Consider the following 26,062-nt stretch of genomic DNA (forward strand, 5'->3'; position numbering starts at 1 on the left):
TGTATTTTCAATCCATATGGGTTGGGGGGGGCACTACATTTGTCAAAATATTGCCATTCTAGATTGATGAAAATAACCATAGCAAATCAGAGCAAAAGGTATCAAGTAAAGATTATCCATGATGCAATTAAGCTACGAGTTCTCATTTCACAGGGTAACGATACCCAATTCTTTTCAAACTAAAAAGTTCTTATACAGTATTCACCTGAAATGAGTTTGTTGAGAAAATGAGTTGTAGAACTGTTGAAATGCCCATCCCGATCAGGCCACCAAGCTCAACTTTATCAGGGGCCTGCTCGGGAGGATGTAACCTTGCAGAAATTTCAGATAGAAATGTATCATGCACAACAGATGTGTAAGAGACTAGGGAATCATGTCAGCTCTATTCTTTCCATTTCTGTCTGCAATGTTGAGAACATTCCACATCACTGAATACACTTCTTCTCATTTGGGATAAGGAGCACATCTGTACCGAGTTGTGTCAAAGCAAATAAATGGGAATGCTAAATTCCAAAAACTGTTAAGCATTGAGTGATTTCAAATTTACATGGAACTCCTCCCAATTAATAACAAACACATAACCACCACATGATAAGCAGCAACTACTTTATTTCCCAAAACAAATATAAAAAGACATCCAATGAAATATTTACATGACAAGACATGAATAAAAAGATGAAAGCAGAAAACTGAACATGTAACGAATAGATTAAAACTAGTGAAATTATTCAGCATAACATTTGTCAAATAGTTTGCCATTTGCAAAACGCGTGAGAATAATCCTTCATGGGACATCGTTTTTTGTTATTAGCTTTTAAACAAGTCTTATTTTTCTACCAGGTATGATAAAATTCTAATATAACCAACCGTCTTCTGTGCAAAAGCAATCAAGACTTCTAATGCTACAAAGCAAAGCCATAAATGGCCAAGCGGCAGTGAAGTATATAAAAGCATTGATTCATTAAAAGGGACTTCAGTTGTAATATCCTTGATAACAGGAGACATTGACCATATAAGAGAACAGGATGCTCCAACCTAAAAGCCCTCATCAGAGTCTGATTCAAAGTTGTAAGTGACAGGTTTCTTGGCACGGGATGCTTTGCTCCTGGGAGCCACAACCTCCTCATCTGACATATGGAAGCTGTCATCATCCCATACTTTTGTTTTCTACGAGGAGATGCAGGAAGAAGAAAACATCATCCCAATTAATTTATTTCAGAGTGAGGGATCTGACAAGGTGGGAGGGTGCAAACCTGAATTCATGGTTAACAAGCTTAAGTTGATATTTTCCAGCACCTTGTCAATTGTAAAAGCTGGCAAAAAAAAGAAGGTCTCAGGATATCATTGCATTATCAACAACTTGGCTCACGTCAATGCTAGAACCGCCACAGTTTTGGACTCACCTTGCTGGCGACGGTAGTCTTCTTGCCCTTGATGCGGGACATGAGGTCATCAGCGCTTCTGTCCGAGTCGTCACTGTCCAGGGCCTTGCGCTTGGCGGGAGCAGCCTTAGTCGGGGCATCGGACGAGCCCGAGTCGCTGGAGTCAAACGACGGGATCTTCTTGGCGGCGGTTTTGGAGGCTGGCTTAGGCTTGGACAGAGCATCCACGATGGACGGCTGCTTCACATCTGGAGGGATGATGGGGTTAGGAGTGTGTTCAGAATAATCCCTCAATATAACATCATCCAGGATATACATGTAAATATACAGGTAACAGCCAAAATAAAGAAAACACTTTAGTAAATGAGTGATAAACTATATTGAAAGCAGGTGCTTCCACACAGGTGTGGTTCCTGAGTTAATTAACATTCCATCAATCTTACGTTCAACGTTCCCTCAATTCTTTTGGGGCACTGAGCAAATTTTATGTCCTGCGAGCAGAAACTTGAATGTTGTGAGAATTTTATGCAACTTCTTGCGCACATTTACAGTGAACATTGAAGCTGTACCCTTACAATTTTAGACAGTGGCCAATAGGCTATTCGAGCATAATGTAGCGCAAAGCCAATAACATTTCACATGAAAATGGCTTTAGATTATTATGATATAGCCTATATTGCATTAGACTTAAAAACATTTTTACATTATGAAGGGCGTGACATTAATGACTTCTTACGTGGTCTGTAACACAATAGGCCAAATGGGTGACTGTAAATTGCATCATATGACACAAACCACTATACAAAATACAATTCATTATTATTACCATACAGAGAATTAGACAATGTAGGCTACCCCTCTGTCCATTGGCTTATTTGCATATTCAAGCCCGTCTCAAAATACAAAACTGCCCCTTTAAGACGTAAGCTTTTTACCTGACTGGCTTTTCAAAGACAACTTGAAATGTAGCCTACACGTTTTATGCTCTTGTAGGAAGCAGTAACTCCCCATTGCTGACCTACATACACTTATCTATAACCGGGCTAATAATTCACTAACTAGCAAAGAACATTCAGAAATGTGCACACGTGTGGCTCCGATACGAAAAGCACATTCAGGGGCTACCCCTGCCAATAGAATTGTACTCTGTCGAGCTCTGGCTCAGCATACAACAGAATCACAGACTCAATCCTGCAAAGTACCATTTGTTGTATTGAAAAGGGGCTGATATAATTAAGCAATAAGGCCCGAGGGGGTGTGGTATATGGCCAACATAATACAGCTAAGGGCTGTTCTTACGCACAACGCAATGCGGAGTGCCTGGATACAGCCCTTAGCCGTGGTATATTGGCCATATACCACAAACTCTGAGGTGCCTTATTGCCATTATCGTCAACTGGTTACCAACGTAATTAGAGCAGTAAAACATTTATCTTTAAATTGTCATACTCGTGGTATACGGTCTGATATACCACAGCTTTCAGCCAATCAGCATTCAGGGTTCCATCCACCCAGTTTATAATGTTGATTTAATCACAGAAAAAAACATTGCAAAGTAACGGGGCAAACTTAGTGAAGTTCTAGTTCTTGCATCTGCACAGCCTGGCAAGTAAGAACAGGTTTAAATGTTCTGATGATTTTGCAGAAAGAGCTGGAGGTAAGAACAGGTTTAAATGTTCTGATGATTTTGCAGAAAGAGCTGGAGGTAAGAACAGCTTTAAATGTTCTGATGATTTTGCAGAAAGAGCTGGAGGTAAGAACAGGTTTAAATGTTCTGATGATTTTGCAGAAAGAGCTGGAGGTAAGAACAGGTTTAAATGTTCTGATGATTTTGCAGAAAGAGCTGGAGGTAAGAACAGGTTTAAATGTTCTGATGATTTTGCAGAAAGAGCTGGAGGTAAGAACAGGTTTAAATGTTCTGATGATTTTGCAGAAAGAGCTGGAGGTAAGAACAGGTTTAAATGTTCTGATGATTTTGCAGAAAGAGCTGGAGGTAAGAACAGCTTTAAATGTTCTGATGATTTTGCAGAAAGAGCTGGAGGTGAGAACAGACGGTAGCAGAGAGAACAGTCTATTTCTAGAGTGGCTGAGGTCTGAGGACCAATGCCAAATCTTTACAACCTCCTGAGGGGGAAGAGAGTGCTGTCGAGTGTGAGAGGACCGTGTTAAGTTCTTGGTGATGTGGACACCGAGGAATTCGAAGCTCTCAAACTGCTCCACCTACAACCCTGTCTATGTGAATGGGGGCGTTCTCGACCCTCCGTTTCCTGTAGTCCACAATAAGCTCCTTTGACTTGTGAGTGAGTGAGAGAGTGCGAGAGAGAGATGAATTTGTGAAGTAGTTGAAGAGAACCTTTATAGTTCTGAGTAGCTGATTGGCTGATGGTGGGACTGCTAACACTTAGCGATAATTACCATTTTTGAAGCGAATATATTCAACATGTTTGAAAAGGATCAGGACGCTGTAAGTGCACTGGAACAGCCATCAACCACAAATGTGGTATGTGCTTACACTTCACGTCTTACTCTGGGTTTGATCCGATTTACTACAATTTGGTCAAATGCGACGGGAGCTGATCTGGGGACTGTAGAAGGGGTAGTGTCTAAGAGCTGATCTGGGGCCTGTAGATCGGTTAGTGTCTAAGAGCTGATCTGGGGCCTGTAGATCGGATAGTGTCTAAGAGCTGATCTGGGGCCTGTAGATCGGATAGTGTCTAAGAGCTGATCTGGGGCCTGTAGATCGGATAGTGTCTAAGAGCTGATCTGGGGCCTGTAGATCGGATAGTGTCTAAGAGCTGATCTGGGGCCTGTAGATCGGGTAGTGTCTAAGGCCCCAGCAGAATCCAGTATGACGGATCACCACCTCAAGCTGAACCTCGGCAAGACGGAGCTGCTCTTCCTTCCGGGGAAGGACTGCCCGTTCCATGATCTCGCCATCACAGTTGACAACTCCATTGTGTCCTCCTCCCAGAGTGCTAAAAGCCTTGGCGTGACCCTGGACAACACCCTGTCGTTCCCCGCTAACATCAAGGCGGTGACCCGATCCTGTAGGTTCATGCTCTACAACATTCACAGAGTACGACCCTGCCTCACACAGGAAGCGGCGCAGGTCCTAATCCAGGCACTTGTCATCTCCCGTCTGGATTACTGCAACTCGCTGTTGGCGGGGCTCCCTGCCTGTGTCATTAAACCCCTACAACTCATCCAGAACGCCGCAGCCCATCTGGTGTTCAACCTTCCCAAGTTCTCTCACGTCACCCCGCACACTCCACTGGCTTCCAGTTGAAGCTCGCATCTGCTACAAGACCATGGTGCTTGCCTATGGAGCTGTGAGGGGAACGGCACCTCCGTACCTTCAGGCTCTGATCAGTCCCTACACCCAAAGAAGGGCACTGCGTTCATCCACCTCTGGCCTGCTCGCCTCCCTACCTCTGCGGAAGCACAGTTCCCACTCAGCCCAGTCAAAACTGTTCGCTGCTCTGGCACCCCAATGGTGGAACAAGCTCCCTCACGACGCCAGGACAGCGGAGTCAATCACCACCTTCCGGAGACACCTGAAACCCCACCTCTAAGGAATACCGGACATAGGATAAAGTAATCCTTCTACCCCCCCCCCACCCCAAAAAGATATAGATGTACTATTGTAAAGTGGTTGTTCCACTGGATATCATAAGGTGAATGCACCAATTTGTAAGTCGCTCTGGATAAGAGCGTCTGCTAAATGACGTAAATGTAATTTCTGTGTGGCAGTCCTGGAGGTGGTGCGCGGCTGCATACGCACGTAGCTTAGAGGGAACATTGCTTACGTTCATGTGTAAAAATGCCCATTATTTTGTCTACCATGGCTAGAAGAGCTCTGACTTTGAAAGAGGGGTCTCAAAGAAACAGGGTTTTAAAGCAAGGACTCTCAAAGTAGGGTCCAGGCCAGATCTCAAAATACATATTTTTAAATGAATATTACTAACAGCTTGTAAACTGCACAATTTTATCACCGATGCTAAGCTTCAGGCTTTTAAAATGTGCCTTCTCAGGGCCCGAGACTCGGTTCGTCCAGCCACGTGCTGCCGAAGTCATAGTAAAACGCCTTGTAGTGCTTTTTAAAAATATGTTTCATCCCACTCAAGTTGTGTTACAATTATGGGGGGTGTCCCTAATAAAATTTGCTATCACAAAATGGGTCACCGGTCCTAAAAGTTGGAAAATCTCTGGTTTAAAGGGTGTGTGTCACAAGATCAACCCAATTGATACATTATGGGAGTTCCTGGAGTAGCCACCAGAGACAGCATTTTCCACCACCAAATGATGGAATTTGTTGTGGAAGAATAGTGTCACACCCAACCAAGGCGCATTGACGCTGTTCTGGCGGTCTTGGTGGCCCAACACCCTATTAAGACATAGTTGGTGTTTCCTTTATTTTGACAGTTACAACGTACATGTTTTATTACTCATTGAAGCAGAAAGCTAATGTCACAACTACTGCAGAATTATCAGAACCGGGTTGGAGGTGTTGTTCTATAGTACCTGCAGGCTTCTTCTTGGCAGCTGCTGGTTTCTTGGGGGCTGCTGGTTTCTTGGGGGCTGCTGGTTTCTTGGGGGCTGCCTTGGGTTTGGCTGGAGGCATAGAGGCCGTCGCATCGTCGCCATCAGACTGAGCTGCAGAACACAGAAACAAGTTTGGATGACATTTTCAACTGTGCTAGTCCAAGAATCTCCTCAGTTGTCTGCAACAGTGTGCCATTGCAGAATGTTGTATTCTGAATGTCAGCATCTAATTGTAATGCAAAGTTAATTCAGTTACACAGTTCAGGTAGTGACTGATTTGATCACCATTGATCCGGGGGGGGGGGGGGGGAGAAATAGGTCTGGAATATACTTACAGCTGGATTTGCTTTTATCTTCACTTACAGTCACTGATTTGCTTTTCACCATCTTTCTGTATGAAGAGATAGTTTGACTGGTGTCAGGATTCGCAATTAAATAAAAAATGTACAGAGTTTAGACTATTGCAGGCTTAACTCACTGCATCACCCCCAACAATTGTCACCAGGCTTACAAAATTCCTGTTAAACTATACTGTTTATAGACTCACGTGGGCTCAGGAGCCTTAGGCGGTGGAGAGTCTGCCTCGCTATCGATCGCAGCGTTGGGCTTGGGGACAAGGGAGTCGTCATCAACGGACGCTGCCTTATTGGGGGAGCTCAGCCCACAGTCGAACTCATCCTCACTGCTGTACATGTACTTCACAGCTGCTTTGGGAAAAGACAATACTTGTTGCATTATCACTGCATGAACACTAATCAAACCCATGACAAAGGCAGCTCGTTGTTGAAAAGTTGGTTAATACATGTTTTTGATCAGAGCCACAAAGTGCGGCTAGCTGGCTACATTTTATTTTCTTACTAATCAGGCCACCCAGCAACTTAGCAGCGATGAGACAAGACTAACTACCACGAAATTAGGGAGAAAAATAAAACTTAAGTTAGTGCAACACATGCTGTTAAAAGGTAGGCATCTCTTTCTACTATTGTAGAAAATAGCAACTGTTAGACAACATGTCGCTGTTAGGTTGTGCCAAAATCACAGCTTCCTGTATGGAAGTACGAGAGACATGGGAATGTCCTCAACATACAGTAAGTAATCAAGCAAAGGTCTGAGACGAGCCTAATCAGAAGTGAGTAGTACAGCTAATTACTCAGAGGAAGTGATGCTATAGCACTATCGGCATGTTCTGGAGTCTTCAAAAACCCCCAATCATGAAACAGAACAAGCAGCCAGACATAACACTTGAGGCACCGGGACTGTCTAATTGCCTGGTGGGCTTGATGAATTACACGCGAACATGGGATGCCAATGAGCATACAAGTGACTGCTGGGTAACGCAATTGCCGATTTAGAACTTAGTTTGGGTGGTTCAGACTAGGGATGTGACAAATGGGAAACAAATCCTAATACTTAAAACTGACATACGAAAAAAAAGAACTAGGCTCAGGGTGGTCTGTCTAGCTTTCGTTCTACTAAAATGTCTTGGTAAGTCACGATAATTAACAAACTTTAAAGTACTTTTTTTTTTAAGGAAAGAGGTCTGCGCAAGCAGGCTAGTATTGACAGTTCTGGTCACCTACCGATGGTGGTTAATCCCGCATCAGAAGGGGCATTGCTTTACAGACAAGTAAAATGCCATTCATGTCTCTAGAGAAAGTTGTTGGAGTTTAAAACACTATATAGTGTAGCCTACCAAGGGGCCACAAACCATTATATGTGAAAAGGGAAATCTATACATTCTACACCGGGTAAGCTTCTGTAATTTCATATGCGACAACCCCCCCCCCATTCAGCAACGAAGAGTAGCCCATGCTGGCAAGACTTGCTCGAAGATAGCCTACTGTATGCCGGCGACATTAGTCCCATAGCCTAAACTAGTCTATTCTACATGCAATAGACCAAACATACGCTAGTGTCATTAATGAAGAGAAAGAGCAGGCAGAACCGTGCACATATGTCTTGCTAATCTGCATCTCGCAATGTCACCAAGTAGCCTAATTTCTGCCTCTTCCACTCTGGGCAGCGTCTCACCTTTGGCTTTGCGTTCAGGTTTCTCCTTGGGTACCACTGAGTCAACATCCAGTGGAATCACCATCTCACTGTCTGAGCCAGAGTCGTCAGACCACGGGTTCTTCTTGGCCGCCATGGGCTTGAACGACAGGGTGGTCTGTTTGCCCAATGCCTTTGATACTGCAGGGAAATAGGGTCACAGATTGGTAACATGCATAGAGGTCATTCTTGAATTGTGGTGGCATTTGTTTTTAAAATGTAAATGTATTTGGGTACATCTTCCCATTCTAAAACCAACTAATATGGCAGCTTAAATGTATATTTTTTACCATTATGATAATATTGTGCCACCAGTAGGAGTAGTAAACAATGACAAATTGAGGATTTTCTTAAGAGGCGACAGAAGCGCAAATCTAAGGTCATAAACACTTAAAATTGACTAAAGTGCTATGACTAATATCCCAATGTTGTTTACTCTTCCTTTAAATTGATTAACACCAATGACACTATTTAGACACCAAATTATCAATGGAATCATCGAATTTCTGACATACTAAAATAGTACGATAAATAAATGCATTTTATATGGTGACCCTCCACTGACAAGAGTATCTTCAAGGCGGTAACACCAATGACAAAACTTATGGACACAATATATTTTTTTAAATAAATACGTTTTTGTATTTTAATATCCGTTGTTTTTATTGATCTATAGCAGGTGTGTCAAACTCATTTTGCCCTAGTGGCCAAATGGTCTTTTCAGAGGTCTGGAGGGCCGAACCTAAAATGTATTATACTTCCTCTACGTCAATATTAGCAAAAGTAGTCCTCTATACATAACTTATTGAATTTGATGCACCCTGTCTAGCTTTCATTTCCATGACTGTTAGCAAGCTGGACAGAGTGAAGAGACTAAATGTAGGTTCATTGAGACCGTTTTACTCAAACCACCCGTGGGCCGGATTGAACATGCATGTTCAACACCCCTGATCTATATAATAAATTAAAATACTTGTGTTAACTTTATAGCATACAAAATAAATGCCCAAAACATGTCACTATACCTCTACTCATCACTACTGGGAGCGGCCAATTGGGGGATGATTCTGGAAAATTCAAATCATTATCCTCACCTTTGTCCTTGGCTGGTGCTTTGAGTTTCTTGGTCATTCGCGCTGCTAGGCCAATCTCCTCAGCAGCCATCTCTCCGTTCTCTCCTCCATGTGCATCAAACTCCATCTTCATCACCACTTCCTCACCCTAAAAAACAGACAAATATCAATTCAATTAAAAAAATAGTAATAGTCAATTACCATCTCCAACAAGTTCCATTACCAGTGAACTACATAAAATCTAAAAATGATTATTGTAGTCTAGTTAGTGTTTAACACAAAAAAGGTCCCAGAAGAGGCACTGACCTTTTTGCCTTTCATGACAACGGCCTTCCTGGTGGCCTCAGCCTTCATGGTGCTGGTAATGCGTGGGATGACGCGGCGCCCCTGGGGCGTGGTCTCCCGCTTCACCTTCACCACCTTGCCCTTGACAGCCTTGCCCTTCACCACGGGCATGTTGGCGTTCTGCCGATCCTTCTCCTCCACACGCTGTGGAAGAAAACCCAGAGAGAGTCAAATATTACGTGACAGTGATGATTACTTGACCCAGGTGTTATGAAATAACAGAACGTTACAGATTTAAACGTGTTCTTATGGAATGAATGACTATTCATGGGTTGCACGTTTCGTCACTATATTGTTTTGAATGTTCCTTTTAGGGCCGATTTAGGACTGAGCATTCTACTCAATGAGCGCTGATTATTAGTCTGAAGTGTATTACTGTGGCTTGGAAACACAATGACAATTAGTAGGAAAAAAACTTTTGCCATCATTGTGATTTCCCCAGACTGACTTTAGATGCAATATAACTTTAGCTGTTTAATGCTAACATTACTAGCTATTTTTGAGGAACTTTGCTAGCTAACGGCAACATTGACCTCTATAAATTAAATTTGACGACATAATGACGGAAAATTTGTTTCATAGTAATTATTTGCCTACTTTAGCACAGTCATATTTCCAAGCCATCTGTAATTTGCGCCAATATGGCTCCGGAGGTCTATAGAACATTCATAACGATGGCCACGATGAGACCAACTGACGGAGGAGCAACCAATGAATAGTGTCATTAGGGAATGACAAAATGTTGTAGAATGAGTGGTGCTGTTACAGCATAACAGAGTGTTACAGGAAAGACAATGCTACAGAATGACAAAAGTGTTTACAGAATGACATATGCGATTGGTCATGTCGTATTACCTCCAGCTCCTCAGTGAAGGCAGCGAGGTCCTCCTTCCAGAGATCAGCTGGGCTCTTCTTCTTCAGGGTGTTCAGTTCGGTCATCTGCATGAGAGGATAGTAGTTACGGCGAGTACCATCACCATGTAACAGTCAGAACGTAGCCACTCAGGAACTAAATGATGTACTGTTAAAGGAAAGGGCCACCCATTTTTTATGTTATATTATTTTAGAACATCAATCCCCTGGGTCATTTCAGTTATTGATGTTAAAGCAGGCAGAAATTTGGTCACTATGTCGTAACACTGTGATAAAGTCGCTCACTACACTGGAAGTTAACAGGAACATGACTTTTAGACTGCGAAAACGTCTATAATGCATGTCAGATTTCAATACTGGCCGATGTCATAACTCTGGAGGATGTCTTCTCTATTTTTTGGGGCAATATTCCTAACTCGAGAAATGTTCCATTTAAAGGAGGGCTTTAATCCAGGGTGCATTGCATGGTACCGTTGCCAGAGATATTATAGAAAGGAGATAGGAATCCAATGAATGAAGAACGTATAACGTCATGCTGCGTCACGCAGTTGCTAAGCTCGTCGTCATGCAACACCCCTCAAAGTCAATGTATATGTTGAGAAACGTGCCTATTTTCCTAGAGTATGGAATGTCACGATTCCAAAGCTATAGGATACTACAGATAGCAAGTTAATTATCTCACATCTCTGAAAATATTTGTAATGCACTTCTTGTTGATGAAATCCGTGCCAATATTGTTTTAAGCTAGCACCCAATAGACTCCCCTTCACTCTGGAGAGAACTCATTGTCCCAGAATGCACTGCGTGGCCCATTGACGTAGCATGGGCAACGTTTCCCCCATCTCCTCAAAAGTATATTTGCCATTGCGAATGTCGATCTCCACTGAGGAACATCGATCTGCAGGTTGAACATGGTGAGATTCTAGACTCCTAAATTAATAGCTGTAAAATTGCCTAAACTGCACTAACTTGCTACTTTACATGCCAATATTGTCTTTGGTATTACTGTGTGTAGCCATGTTTGCTTGTTACCTAGCCAGCCCATTAAAGAGCATTGCATTGTGGATTTTGCAGTCGACTTGAGCTACAACCGACTCACGATGCTACAAGCCTTATTATAAAACCAAAATGAAACATTTGTTCACAAATCACCTTGGCATCCCTCTGTTTGCACAGCTCCTCTTTCTTCTCCTTGGTGAGGTACCACATCGGCATGTTTAACAGGTAGTTGTAGTCTGGCCCAGTGGCGTCTTCCTCTTTGTCCTCCTCCTCATCATCCTGGGTTTCCTCCACACTCTTCAATAGGAGAGACAAATAAAGTCAACTTACTTTCCTGGATTAAAGCTACCATGTATGCTCATGATATCATAACTGTGGGTTGTATGTTGGATTATATGATAAAAACCCAAGACAAACAAATTAGGATCATGGAATGAAATAAACTACCCTGTCCTTCTCCTGAGCCTCTTTCCATGCCTTAACGGGGTCGGAGTCGTAGCCCATTTCCGTCAGCATGAGGATGAGCTGTTTCTTTGGCTTGTTCTCTGGAGAAAGGGCGAGACAGACATACAATGGCTACCTTAAAAAAAAAAAAGAACAGCAGGGTCCCAATATGGCTCCCACCTGTTGGTGCCACCTTACAGATAAGCAAACATTCTTGTTATAGGTGAAGGAGAGGGCGCTGGTACCTACCGATGACCAGGGTTCCCTCAATCTTCTCCAAGATGAACCGGGCCTGGTTGGTGAGCTTGGCACTCTCTGCCCCCAGCATGCCGGCCAGCCAGTCCTTTCTCAGAACGTAGTACTTCATCCTTAACTCAAAGAAATCCTTCAGGATATCTTGCACCAACTCATACTTCTTCAGGCTGCCCACATGGTCAAACAGCACCTGAGGGGCAAGGAGAGAGGTTATTCTGAAAGATATATAAAATATTACATTGAATGTTCTGCTTGTCTACTGTCTTGTTGCAGTATTATATTTCTAGGGAATGAGTAGTACCCTTCAGAGTATCAATTTAAGACAAATGAAAACAATCATTACAAAATGGAGCCAGAAGTCAATAATTAATTATATGGTGAGACTAAACATTATTCAAGGGAGTAGTAGCATGTTTGTGGTAGGGTGATCATTACCATTGAGTTGCAAGTGAGGGACTGCTGCAGCTTGAAGACCTTGTGCAGGCCAGCCGCCTCGGCCTCCCTCAGCCTCTCCTCGGTCATTTTGACCACGAAGCGTACCGCGGTGTCCGTGTGGTACTCCTTGTAGTCGGTTATGAGGGCCTGGACCTTCTCTGTGCCGTTCAGCATGGGCTCCAGCACATTCTCCTTGTAGGCCTGAGGGAGAGGGGAAAAAAAGACATGGAGAATTTACCTGGGTTGGGTTCAGTAGGTGGACAAACAGAGGTATTACCTGAACTTGTCAAATAAGAACAAGATTTACGTTTTCTGTTGTACGCAAAGGGCAAACAAAGATAACAATGGTTAGAATCATCTAGTTCTTATGGATCCAAGGCACTACTACATGCTACTGTATATTCATATAACAGGACAGTGACTTGACACCAATTTCTATCTAATAAAAATAAACCACCCAACTGATCTACCCAAGACCAGGGTATAACTATGTACCAACCTGTGTCCATGTCTTGACGGGCAGCTCAGAGATCTCGATGGTGGTGCTGTCGATGATGGCCACCTCTCCATTGTTCATGTACTGATTGGTCATCAGCTGGTCAATGGTGCCTTTGAAGCCCTTGTAGCTGGGGAGCTGAACAGAAGTAATTTTGTTTCCATTTTTGAATCCTTGAGAAGGAACGGTTTGATTTCGAAAACTTGGTTGTAACAAAACGGCAATAAACTATAACTGGATCTGAAACTATGGGCCAATCCCAAACCTGCAAAGGAACCGTCACTAAAATATATTTTATCTAGATTTCACGTCTGAAAGAAGAAATACTGAGTATGGGATACTTAATTAGGTCTTGATCGACTTGTCATGTACACATTCTGAATGCACATAGGGCATTCGATCTTAAAACCCATCCCAACGCCCAGCTATATAGGCCTTTAATGAATCTCCCCTCACCAAAGGCAGCGGCTCCTCCCCATTCAGCATGCGGTGGATGTTATTGACGATCTCGCGGATGTCGGAGTTAGGGATGCGGCTGGCCCAGCCCGTGCCGATGCCGTCGGCGCCGTTCACTAGCACGGTGGGGATAATGGGGATGTACCACTCGGGCTCCACGCGTTGGTTGTCGTCATAGTTGTACTTCAGCAGGTTGTCGTCCACCGCGGGGAAGAGTAGACGGGCCAGGGGGCTTTAGGGGGGAGAGAGAGTAGTCTTACGTCACTGACAAACACGGCAGCCTGGAGGAAGACGGTGGTAGGAACTGTGCTAATGTAAAACTCTGGAATTGAAGTGACCTACTAAGCCCACCATCCATGCATTGCCAAGACTGCAGCGGCAGCTTAGGCAAGTCACGTCGTATGGAGGCGATTCTAAAAGCTTCATGCTATGTAGTCGTTGCCAAGAAAGTTCACGGAACAAAGTACGCTGCATCATAACAGGGAGTGGCATATCCAGAGCATCTTGTGGAGCTGACCTGAGCATGGTGAAGATGTAACGGGGGCTGGCAGAGTCCTTGCCACCGTGCAGCCGCGTGCCAAACTGACCCTGAGGCTGCAGCAGGTTCAAGTTGTTGCTGCCCACAAAATTCTGGGCCAAGCCAACGATGGTCATCATGAGAGAGATCTGACAGAGAGGGAGGGATACAGAGGATGACAGTCCATTGTGAAAGAGGTTGAAGACAAACTCTAGTCTACATGTTGTAATAGTCTTTTACCATGGTATGTCAGAAAAATTGTCACTTATTAATACCCTTATGAGGACTACAATACCGATCCAACAATAAACAAAATAGAATACCACAAATTGAGTCGAGGGATATTGAAAGTTGTCACTACATTTCCCCACGTCTCACCTCTCCATGGTGATAGGCTGACATCTCGGCCACAGAACCAGCCAGCTGAGCCACCTTCACCTCCCGCTTGTCATTCCTCTTGAAGCAGCAGAACAGCACCTTCCTCTGGCCCGGCTTCAGACCTGGGAGACACGACAGTATATCAGTTTTGATTGTGTGCATTTACCTCTCCTAGTTGTCATGACTCTCTCCTTGGTGACAGATAGCCAGCCAGCCAGCCAGCCAGCCAGCCAGCCAGCCAGCCAGCCAGCCAGCCAGCCAGCCAGCCAGCCAGCCAGCCAGCCACTCCCACCAGAGAGGAAGGGGGGAAGTTGGGCTGGTTTTATGACTTAACGCTGGTTGTAAACTCTCTCGCCCTGCAATATTGAACAAAGGAATGTGCTGTGTGTAGAGAGAAACTTGCCAAAACTTCATAAAAAAACCAGACTGGGACAATATATTTCAACATCCGATGAGGGATGGAATATGGAAAATTAATGTCTATTTTGTGATGTCATTAAAACTATCAGAAATACTGTAACTTAGGTGTAAAGTTTCCACCCTATAGGATGTTCATACAATATGAAGAACGATGAAACTGTTTGAAAATATAGAAATGTGAGTTCAGTCTAATGAGATAATGTTTCAGGTCTGTTGCACACTAAGCCACGCCCATAATAAGGTCAGAGCTCGTGCCTACTTGATGGAACTGCCCTCCAAGGCCAGAAGGCTTAAAAGGACTTGCTGAGCATTTAAATAGACCAGAGAACACAGTCCACAGGTTAAAGTGGTTAAAACTACAAGACCAGAAAATGGTAAGACAAACTCAACGAGAGAAGGTGAAGACTAGACCAAAACATGCACTGTCTGCAGCTCTGCATGTGAAGGAGTCTAGGACAATTAACCAAGAAGCTAGGGAAGAACAGTTCCCTCTCAACACTGTATGGTACATCTGATGTGTCCTCCCAACGAACATCCAAGACAAAGAAGCCCACAACTAAGGACATTGTGACCTCAGGTGGACACCCAGAGACTTGCATCGAACTACTTCTCGTAGACGAACCGAGTGGTTTCAGAGACAGAGAAAGACATCTAAGCGTAAATACATGTTGCATTTCTAATCCAAAACGAGCAGTTGTTAGGGTGCTAAATATTAATATTTACGGTGAGCGTAGTTTCTAAATGCATGTACAATAAGTCCTGTCTCTCCTGCTCTTTATCTTTCACCACCCCATTTCCGTTGGGTTAGTCCACTAGGGACTTTTCGTCGCATTATGTTAGTAATCAATAACCTATACCGTGTGAGTGTGCGTATGTATCTGTGATTAGTTAGTAAATAAATACGTCAATTTGTGTATCGCTGACTCATCAATTAGGATTAGGTTCGTGCAGATTTACACAGTCAATGTTCAGAATGAGACTGATGAGGTATTAATTAATAACTGACTTATTGATGTGAGATATTTATATCTTTAGAGTTTAAGTTGGGAGGTAGTAACTCGTTAAAGAACTATTCCTGTGGTGCCCAAAATTCCTAATGAGTTAATCGTTACTTTAAATCGAGTAATAATTAAATGTAGTAGGTAATTATTCAATAAATAACAGTACCGATAGTCAAGACATAGTTCAAGTCTACATAGTTAACGTTTCAAGTGGTATAGATTTATATATTTCCTGGATGAACTAAGTCACGGTTTATAGCGATGAACTTTGGCTGCTGCAATGTAAAACCAACAAACAGTTGCGACATAAAGAGGGTGGTTCGCACAAAAAACACATTTTTGCTGCAGGCACTACCCTCTTTCACAGGTACTGTTTAAGCTCAACTTGAAATAACTCCTTATCCACCACTGACCATCGATCAGGCAGGGGAGGGACCTCTCGTTGTCTGAGTTAGAGAACATCACAAGCTCCTTGTTGACAAAATCATTGTAGGACAGGGACTTGGTGGCTTGACCATACAGGTACTCCTGGGACACAGAGACAGAAGGTGTTATGACTAGGTTCATAGAAATATAATTACTAGAATGAGCCACCCATCACAGAACAGACTTGACTGGGAATATCGGTTCTACCAATTTCATTTCAATGGTTGGGCTGTCTAAAGGGTGAAAGGTCACCAGTGATGTACCTCAGGCAGGTTGTGCTCCCTGCGCTGGCGTCTGTTGACCATGAAGTTGGTCAGCCACTCTTTACGTTCCTCAATCCTTTTCTTGCTAAAGGCCTAGGGGAGAGGGAAAAAAAGGGTAAGACTCGATCACAGAAGGAGAAACTACTGCTAACAGAATCATAAGCTAGGTTTCAATCCAATTGCCGACAGATCTCGATGTCCGTCTGCCTGCTTCATACAGCAAGCCAAGTGACTCAATGCCTGTAGCAGCAAACCATTTTTGTGAATGGGGTGGTGTACATAAACTGGCCACGAAGTGTACATTTCTCTCTCCTCCTGACTGCATGTGCTGCTGCAGGACCAGGGTTTCCCAAACTCTGTCCTGGGGCCCCTCCCTGGGTGTACATTTGGTTTTTGCCCTAGCACTACACACATCGGATTCAAATAATCAAAGCTTGTTGAGGAGTTGGTTATTTGAGTCAGCTGTGTAGTACCTGGGCAAAAAAAAACATTAACCCAGCGGGGTACCCAGGACTGAGTTTGGGAAACCCTGGCCTAGAGAACAGAATACTCGTTTGCTACAACAACTTGCTTGTTTCAGCAAGGTGCAACAAATTTATCACATTGTAAAGTCCATGTTACAACAGAAAGGGACTCAACGACACGAATGCCCGGCCATCCCATCTTCAGTCAGCCATTTGTTCCACAAAGAAAGATTATCCATAACCATCGATTACAGCCCTACCTATTGGTTTCAGCGCATTCGATTTTTTGTCATTTCTGTATGTTCTAGACAGCAGTTCACTGATCAATTGGACAGGTTATATGAAGCAACCCCCCCCCCATAATTGGCAGCCAATCATCAAGTCACCAGCATTCAAATATTACCCTCAATATTTACTGGAAATTTGCATCAAGCTCATCACTTAACCACCATGAAGTTCATTTTATATGCCCATAAACTCTTAATGCTTTTCCATGTTGTAGTACAACTTAGCATATGATCACGTGACTCGTTTACCTTATGCATCTGCACATAGTTTCCGCTTGAATTGTCACATAATTCATTTTACATACACAAAAAGATCCTACCATGTCGACCGAACAAATTGTCTTCCGACATTTATGAAATTGTACTGACAAGTCATGTTTCCGTCACAAGCACGCGAGGTAAATTTTTTTATTTTTTTATTTTTTATATGGCATGACGTCTCACATAAACCTGGTTATAGACGGCGAAAGATTCTCCAATCAAAATATAAAGATCTGCTGATTGAGAAAGATCTTGGTTTGGTCATGGGAGTTGATCTCTTTTTATTCAACCTTTATACAGGGATTCAAATGAGGGTGAATGGCCAACGTACCAGGGTAATTGCCTCGTCGTCGGCAGGTCCAGCGTACTTGAAGGGAATGCGATGTCTATGCATGTCAGAGAAGTACTCCTTCGCTTCCTTCGAAGTGCTGGTACCCAAACCTGGATAGATACAGGTGGTGATGTTAGAAGCACATTAAATATATGGGGAGGGAGGTTATGGTAAAAAAAGAAAACACCTTAAGATTTGGGGCAGGTATGGGAAAAATACGAAGTGGCTGCTTACATGTTCAGCTTCACTACCACAGGGCACAAACCTTTGTAGTATTTTATTTTCCAAGATTTGATGTTGGGCTGCATGTCCTTCCACTCATTGAACTCTGGAATGCTGTAAAAGGACAGCTCCTGCTTCTTGTTAGTGGCCTGGAAGAATTCAAAAATTGACATTTGACTTTTTGCTATAGTTGTTAATATTAACCGATTTAGTTGGTATCTCTATATTTGTAAAAACCTCAGAATGCTCACTACTGTAAAACTATAAATACAGTACGTTTGTTAGTTATGAAATGTCACCAACAGATGGCACTGGTGTTGCATGTAAAGACTAGTTCAGGATACTGTACAAGCAAGCTTCTACGTTGTCTTAGTTCTGTAGACAGAGTCGACATAGCTGTATTTAATATAGCTGGATTAAAAATGTATGTTCACTATGGGGAGTTGCCTTGAAGTATCACAGTGCCAAAAACAGCAACCGTCAGTCTCAGCTGGACTGTACCATGTACCTTGATGATGGGGGTGATGAACTCCTCCAGGAAGTTGTGGCGCAGCAGTGAGGGCCAGTTGTGGTGGATGAAGTTGATAAGCAACCCCTTGATGTGGGAGCCATCCAGGTCCTGTCAAACAACCACAAAGGAGAGCATCAATGATCTGAGGAATGTTCTGTCAGTGAGACAACTGGTCTACTCTGACTAGGGCCATTAAGACAAATTATTATTTCAGTTCTAGAGTAGAGCTGCTTTACTGGCTAGGTCACCATTAGAAAAGTATCTCAATCAATAGGACTTCATGACTAAATAAAGGTTACATTTAAAAACAAAACATTCCAATGAGCTACACAAATAAATGAGTTCCCAGACAAAAAGCTCTAAATTCCACAGAGAAATTGCCAGTAGACAGTGCAGACCTGATCGGTCATGATCATGAGTTTGCCGTAACGCAGGGACTTGAGGGATTCTGGGTCGCTGTAGTTCTTCTTGTACTGCAGCCCCAGGATCTTGATGACATTGTTGATCTCAGTATTATCCATGATCTGACACAGGGGACAGATGGGGATCAAACCATTAACAACTAGTTCAATAGCGGACGACCACAGCAGATGCCTAACATTCTAGAAGTTGAGGCCCTTTGTAAAACATATGGTGAGGATCGATTCAACACAGAACAAAAATTTCCCCGTAGCGATAATAAAGACAGTATCAATTGCATTCCCAATTATGCCCAGCAGAGCCTTAGAGATATCTATATAGTGATCACCAACTTCTACATTTTTTTTATGCCCGTTCTGACCTGCTTGTGTGAGGCTTCCCGCACGTTGAGCATTTTTCCCCTGAGAGGGAAGACTCCGTAGCGGTCTCTGCCCACCACGCCCAGACCAGACACGGCCAGCGTCTTGGCCGAGTCTCCCTCCGTCAGGATCAGAGTGCAGCCGTTGGAGTTCTTACCACCTGGTTGTAGAGAAACACAGCGACTTCACTATTTTGATTCGTATGACATCATTACTAAGTGTATAACTTTACTAGATCAACAACTTGATTGATTTGTTTCAGTTTTAAAAACAGCTATAGATTATAAGTAACTAGAAGTGAACTAAGGGCTAACCTCTTAAGAGAAATTGTGACAGACTAGACTAAAATGCATATCATTACGAATGTGATTTACCTGCGTCGTTGGCGTCGTCCAGTTTGGGCACTCCCTTGATCTTGTTGTGCTTGACGGCAGAGCACTTCTTGTTGAGCTGCGTCTGGGCCTTGAACTTCACCCAGTTCATGATGCTCTCCACTATCCCACAGGAGTTGGCCTGGTTGACAGAAAATAAGCCATGTACAAAATGATTCAATCCAAACAAGAGTATGATGTTTTGTATGAGTGTCAATGGACTTTCTATGGAGAGAAGGAACAATGAACTTAAGGCTAGGCCCGTTTACCTGTTTGATAAACTTGTCACTGAGGGGGCAGGTGGAACCGAAGCTCTTCTGCTGCAGGGTCATGTTCTCCTTGGTCTGGGAGTCGAAGGTAGGGTTCTCGATCAGGCAGTTGACAAAAATCCACATGTGGTTCTTCACCTGGGGAGAGGTGGATAAAGTACAATCCCATTAAAATAGTAATGTTATGAAAATGTAATGACAATACAGTTCTCTTGTCATCTTTGATCAGCAAATATGACATCTCAGGGAGACTGGGTCAGTTTGGTGGGGTACCGGGTCCCTTTTTTTTTAGCTTAGTAGGTAGACCCTGGCGGTAGTGGGTTCGATTCCCGGGACCACACATATAATTATATTTTTTATTTAACCTTTATTTAAGTAGGCAAGTCAGTTAAGAACAAATTCTTATTTACAATGAGGACCTACCCATTCAAACCCTAACGACGCTGGGCCAATTGTGCGCCGCCCTATGGGACTACCAATCATGACCAGCTGTGACAGAGCCTGGAATCGAACCAGGGTCTGTAGTGAGGCCTCTAGCACTGAGATGAAGTGCCTTAGACCGCTACGCCACTCGAGAGCCCTAAAAATGTATTCACGCACGACTAAGTCATTTTGGATAAAAAGCGTCTGCTAAATGTCAAATATACCTGGAAAGGCTTGACGACCACGCCAGCCTTGTTCTTCTTCTTGACAACTTCAATGAGCTTGGACGTCACCTGGTCTGCCACGTAGTCAGCATGTCTCCCACCCTGGGGCCAGAGAAGAGGAACAGTCAGAAACCACGTATAGTAGTCCCACATATTATTGCCAAAAATAGAAAATGACTCCGGTAATAAAACCAAGTGGTTGGTAAGCCGTAACCTTAAAATCCAAAACAATATTATCCAGTTAGAGTACATTCACAGTTGCCTTTAGCTTCCATACCGCAGCTCAATCCAAAACCCAACATTGTACACACACGTCACAACAAAACCACCTGCCCCTTAGACCACTGTCTTTCTTACCTTGGTGGTGGCGATGCTGTTGACAAAGCTGACTTGCTGGAAGCCCTTCTCACTCAATGTGAGGCACACCTCCCAGCGCTCGCTCACCACCTCATGGACCACAATGAGGGGTACGCCCAGCTCATCCACCTTGTCCTTCAGGTACAGGTCCACGTAGTTACGGAAACTCGTCACCTAGAGGGACAGAGAGATGTTGGTAATCAAAACCGACAAACATTGCAGTCCAACAGCATTTCAACCATCAAAGGAATACATTTGGAGACCTCAGTATGGACAGATTGTTCTTTAATAGATGTTATCCTATTGTTAAAGTCACTATAGCGCAGAGAAATTTCTTAGTGTGGCAATCGCTCTTAGTTTACCACTAGGTTAGCCTGCACTTACGGGTAGCCTTTTGCCATTGAGGAACACGCGGACTCCCTTGGTGGCACCGGCGATATCGTAAGCCCGTCGGGTCATGATGGCCACCGTGTCCTTGTCCAGGGTCTGCATCTTGAACTTGGACAGGTCCGGCTGGAAGGTGATGCACGTGAACTCGTCGCCGTCAAACGACCTGATCTTGTGTTCCCCAGCCCGCCCCATGTTGTCATACCACGTCTGAAGGGGCACAAAGAGCACAGGTAACCACAAATAGAATTAAGACTTACATCGTCGATACATCGTCACAAGCCTGAGCAGACTTCAAGAAATTGATGTGTATTGTAAGGTGCCGTTGGTAGAGTTTGACCAACCTGCTTGAAGGTCTTCTTGGACTCCTTGCAGGCTGTCTCCACGGTGAACTTGCTGCTGAAGATGTTGCAAAGCTTGGCACCATAGCCGTTGCGTCCACCTAAAGATGGAGTACAATAACATGTGAAGACAGATGGCAGGTTTTTAAAATATGCAAGACTCCTCTATTGGAATGAGAACCAATAGAGTACGCTTTTTCTGGGAGAATGAAGAGTGACAATAGGTGTCTGATTGCATTAAGTCTTACCGGTGACCTTCTTCTGGTCGTCGTCATAGTTACTGGAGGTGAGGAGCTGTCCGAAGATGAGAGCTGGCACATAGACCTTCTCCACCTTGTGCTCCACCACAGGGATGCCCTTCCCATTGTTCCACACACTGATGGAGTTGTTCTCACTGAAAAACACCAAGCACAAGCTCACGTCACTTACAGTAAAGGCCATACAAAGTTAATTAACTGTTTAACGAATTTCATGTTTTGAAAATTGAGACGAGAGCCAATAAAACATGTGACCCCTTGTAAAAGAAAATACTAAAGCAACCCTAGTACAACACGACGTCTTATCAAGAGATTTTAGCCTTTTGGTATAAAGGTTTTGGAATGACCAACACAGGGACCTCAGTTTGAGCCCTGGTCAGGGTACCCCCCATATTAACTACAATGGTGTCAGGAGTTGGATAGCACCATTGAAAGAGTAGAAGAGTTTTAGGAACAGTTCATTTTTCAGAGGCATAGTGCTGGCATTTCTAATAATTTATGTAACAATTGGAGAAGAAAAAAAACTAACAATTGGGGCGGCAGGTAGCTTAGTGGTTAGAGCATTGGACTAGTAACTGAAAGGTTGCAAGATCGAATTCCAGAACTGACAAAGTAAAAAATCTGTCGTTCTGCCCCTGAACAAGGCAATTAACCCACTGTTCCTAGGCCGTCATTGAAAATAAGAATTTGTTCTTAACTGACTTGCCTAGGTAAAAAAATAAAAAGCATTAAAGTAATCAAACATATTCTTCCTATAACTAACTACTTTCATTCAGCTTGAATTCTACATTTAACACATCTCCCGCTACCATACAAATGTGAACTGAGGCAAGCACATTTTCTAGTTTAGTCATATTTAACTCACCTTAGAAGTGTTTACTTTGTGTGCTGACAAGAATCTATTGAGTTGCAATGTACCATAAATGTAATGCTCATATCAACCTGAAGTATCTATCTACAGAACAAGTTTTGCAGCCACATATTCCAAAAGGAAAACACAACTAATATTTTTTTCCTAAAACTACTGTGACAAATTATTTGGATTCACCGCGATTGAACCAAATCCTGACTACTACCACCATCAGGGGAGAATGACTGCTCCCGTCTCATTAAAGCCACAGAAGTTGCTGCATGCATTTTTAGCACAAGACAGGATTCCCATTACAGTGAACGGAAAAATGAACATTTGTGGAAATAATTTTATTTTTAAGTAGACAACCATGGTACCAGTAATTGTTTCTACTACACCAGATGCATGTTGTTCAACTGTTAATAAACAGTAAATCAATTTTGTATAGCCCAATAGTGACACATACAGCATGGTATAATACATTTAAATATTTCCATTTCATAGGACAGCCGTCATCCCTTCAGGATTCATATTAAACAGTGTCATGTTTAATATACGAGAATACTCACGGGTCAATGTTTACTTTAATGCAGGTCATGGTTTTATCCCTTTGCTTGTTATCGGCAGCATTCACTGTGGTTAGAAGAGAAATCGGAGAATAGGCACTTCACAATCTTGTAAGGAATTTTCATATGGTGATGGTTTAACGGTACAATACACCATCCGTGAAATGAATACAGTAACATTACTCATTTAATAGCAGTTTACTCACCAAGGATCTCATCAAAGATCTTGTAGAGACCTGGTACAAAGGTCACATCTCGACAGTTCATTCCAACATCCTCATCATACACCCACAATTGCTGGAGAGGAAAGTGACAGTATGCGTTGGTGACAATTCTAACAATACAGGAAACAGCAACCATTGGTTGTGTTCTAAAGATAAGCATTGTATGCTTATATTCTACTCTAATTTGACACCCCTGCCCCACAATCAAATGTGTGTATGACTCTAAAACAAACAGGGCTCTGAGTTTTCAGGGAGAATATTGAGGCAGTGTGGTACTTGTTTGATAAGGTAGTATGGCACTAGTTACCTGTGTGACAGGCTCCACAGAGCCAATGTAGGTGTCTGGACGTAGCAGAATGTGCTCCAGCTGAGTCTTTTTCTGGTAGATCCTTTCCACTGACAGGCGGTTAGGGTCCTTCTTGGTCTTCTCCACCACCTTGTTCTCAAACAAGCTCTGTGTGAAATAAAATAAGGGGGGGGGGGTTAGGCACAACATAGCTAGGCTTAGGGAGTGTTTCCCTATATGCAAGGCCACCACTGCAAAATAAAACATGTTAAAACGATTATCCGCCCACCCATCTGCTCTCCTTTAGTTGTTGGCTTAAGTAACCTTCGGTCTTATGTAGACCACTCATCCGAATGTACGTTATTATTCGATTACTTGGGCGAGTCTTTTATAACGTTGTATAACGTTACATTGCACAGGGAGCGCAGCAAAATATCTACTTTAGCTATAGCTTGCTACTGAAGCTAGTTAGCTAGCTTCTATACGATTTGATTCTGCCAAGACAGGCACTAGATGGCATGATAGTTAAGTTATGGCTGCACGAAGTTTGTCAAACTAGCGTGAAGTGGGTTTGGCTACCATCTCCCTCCATGCCAGACCGTACAGTAACACACTAGCCCTTGTTCTTCTATCACCCCACCCCCACCCTGCTGATGAAACAAGCAGAGGACACAAACTCTCTGGGGTCGTTCGAGCAAGTCTCACAAGTACACTTTTTTTTTTTAAACATTATTCGAAATACTTTAATTTCAAAAATACCATCCCTGGTCTTATGTAACCATACCAAACGTAACATATTAATTTGAGTGTGACAGATTAACATTTACCGTGTTAAGTCTAGTCTAGTCTGATTGTTTAGCTGGTTACTATACCTTAGGATGGGCCAGACTGTTCTGCATCAGGTCAAAACTTCGAAATATTCAATATATAAAACTAACAAACGTTTGTGTGGTCATCACACAATTGTACTTATGAAAGTTAACATTCTGGACTGAATGAAGGACTATGGTTGGCGCCATCACTGACTGGGCTATTTTCTTGTATAACTAGCTAACGTCCCTGTCGCTAAACCTCAGCCTCATTGATCTATCCGTGTGTCTTACTGAGACGAATAGTTAACTACCTATCTTACATTACTTTAAGGTCAATCATAGTTACCTAGTTAACTACCACTTACCAGCTAGCTAAAATGTAGTAAGTCACCAAAAAAAGCCATGAAATGTTTTGTTTTTTTTAAATGGAAAGAAATGTATTTTGCATGAAAGTTTGTAACGTTACATCGTGTTTGGAGTTGTAAGTTACAGCAGTAGCCTATCGTATCGACAACATGAACTTGCTAGCTAACGTTAACCATCTTACCTTCAATGGTTCAGACATTCTTCTGCTGTATTCTGTTCCGGAAGCTTGATAACTTGAGTTTTCTGAGCCTCTGGCCAATTTATCTAGCTAGTTTTTATATCCGTAAAGGTTATTCACGTTCTGTCCTTAATATTTGCAACCTCTAACGGGCGCTTGTTTTCGCTTTCCTCATAACGTTTGAAATGTTCAAACTTCGAACGTTCTCGCGCCCGCCAACAAGATGGACCTATCAGACAGCTTAAGATTTTTCCCTCCAGCGTAAGCCAATGATCTCTAACCAGAAGCATTATTGTACCGCCCATTTCTAGAACAAAGAACGTTCAAATAATGAGGGAAAAAAGAAACTACACCCTCTGAATTTTTCGCCCAATCAGTGAGACTGGAATATCACATTTCCCTTTGATTCAGGATCAATACATTAGCTGTAGAAGTAAAGAAAGGTACTGGATCACTTGACAGGGACTTTAGGCACTTGTTCTTTAGATAGTAAGGAGAGGGATATTATCTTTGCATGAGTGCAAATGACCAAAAATTGTATTCCAATGTTTAGTTAATATGTCATCATACTGTTGAAGCCTTCAAATAATCTTCAGAGAGTGAGTTTGTTTCCTAGTTTGTTTCCTACTGTGAGTGCTGCCTGACCAGGAGAGGGAGCCCTTTTGGCCTTTGCCTTACAGGTTTGTCAAAAACGTTTGAATTATTTAACCCATGGCTCAAGGCCCCTCAGTACTAAATGGGTTTATCTCACCAGTAGGCAGTGGCCATGGCTTCATGTCCTTGTTGGTTTGTTTTCCTGCTAAGAATTATAATGTCAAACTCTTGGCAATGTTTTATTTCATATCAGAACTATAGTGTAGACTATACTGGATGATGCTGTGACCCATATAATACAGTACTGTATATATGGCTGGTTCTACATACACAACAGTGGAGGCTGCT

General features: G+C 42.9%; 2 protein-coding genes across 3 annotated transcripts in view; one reads left to right on the top strand and one right to left on the bottom strand.

Moving 5' to 3' along the window:
• Nucleotides 1–589: 589 nt before the first annotated feature.
• On the bottom strand, nt 590–25,367 carry top2a (DNA topoisomerase II alpha). Of its 2 annotated transcripts, none has more exons than XM_014158994.2 (35): nt 25,124–25,367; nt 23,786–23,932; nt 23,461–23,551; nt 23,258–23,321; nt 21,830–21,975; nt 21,585–21,682; nt 21,238–21,450; nt 20,854–21,027; nt 20,497–20,598; nt 19,850–19,987; nt 19,584–19,722; nt 19,212–19,369; nt 18,829–18,954; nt 18,428–18,538; nt 17,963–18,068; nt 17,698–17,807; nt 16,355–16,447; nt 16,079–16,193; nt 14,245–14,366; nt 13,867–14,015; nt 13,350–13,581; nt 12,897–13,031; nt 12,398–12,598; nt 11,957–12,152; nt 11,711–11,808; nt 11,417–11,560; nt 10,247–10,330; nt 9,353–9,535; nt 9,068–9,194; nt 7,956–8,114; nt 6,472–6,628; nt 6,260–6,315; nt 5,904–6,035; nt 1,404–1,630; nt 590–1,167 (listed from the first exon to the last, which is right to left on the bottom strand). In XM_014158994.2, exons 1-35 carry the CDS (start codon nt 25,139–25,141, stop codon nt 1,036–1,038), a joined length of 4,683 nt encoding a protein of 1,560 aa, XP_014014469.2. In that variant the 5' UTR covers nt 25,142–25,367; the 3' UTR covers nt 590–1,035. The 2 variants fall into 2 exon arrangements, with proteins under 2 accessions (XP_014014469.2, XP_014014468.2); XM_014158993.2 differs by having other exon boundaries at nt 6,472–6,631.
• lrrc3ca (leucine rich repeat containing 3Ca) overlaps nt 14,936–26,062 on the top strand; it is a 29,142-nt gene continuing 18,015 nt past the window's right edge. The window contains exon 1 of the mRNA XM_045702528.1: nt 14,936–15,321. The gene's annotated coding sequence lies outside the window, so the exon portion shown is untranslated. The remainder of the gene's footprint in view (nt 15,322–26,062) is intronic.

This window comes from Salmo salar, chromosome ssa19, assembly GCF_905237065.1.
Source record: "Salmo salar chromosome ssa19, Ssal_v3.1, whole genome shotgun sequence".
In the NCBI taxonomy this organism is placed as follows: domain Eukaryota; kingdom Metazoa; phylum Chordata; class Actinopteri; order Salmoniformes; family Salmonidae; genus Salmo; species Salmo salar.

Bases quoted from the DNA above. Each gene is read 5' to 3' on its own strand.
- top2a (XM_014158993.2), bottom strand. The intron at 12,599-12,896 runs GTTGGTACATAG...CCTCTCCCTCAG, and splicing joins CCGTCAAGACATGGACACAG to GCCTACAAGGAGAATGTGCT. The intron at 8,115-9,067 runs GTGAGGATAATG...ATTTCCCTGCAG, and splicing joins AGCACCAGCCAAGGACAAAG to TATCAAAGGCATTGGGCAAA.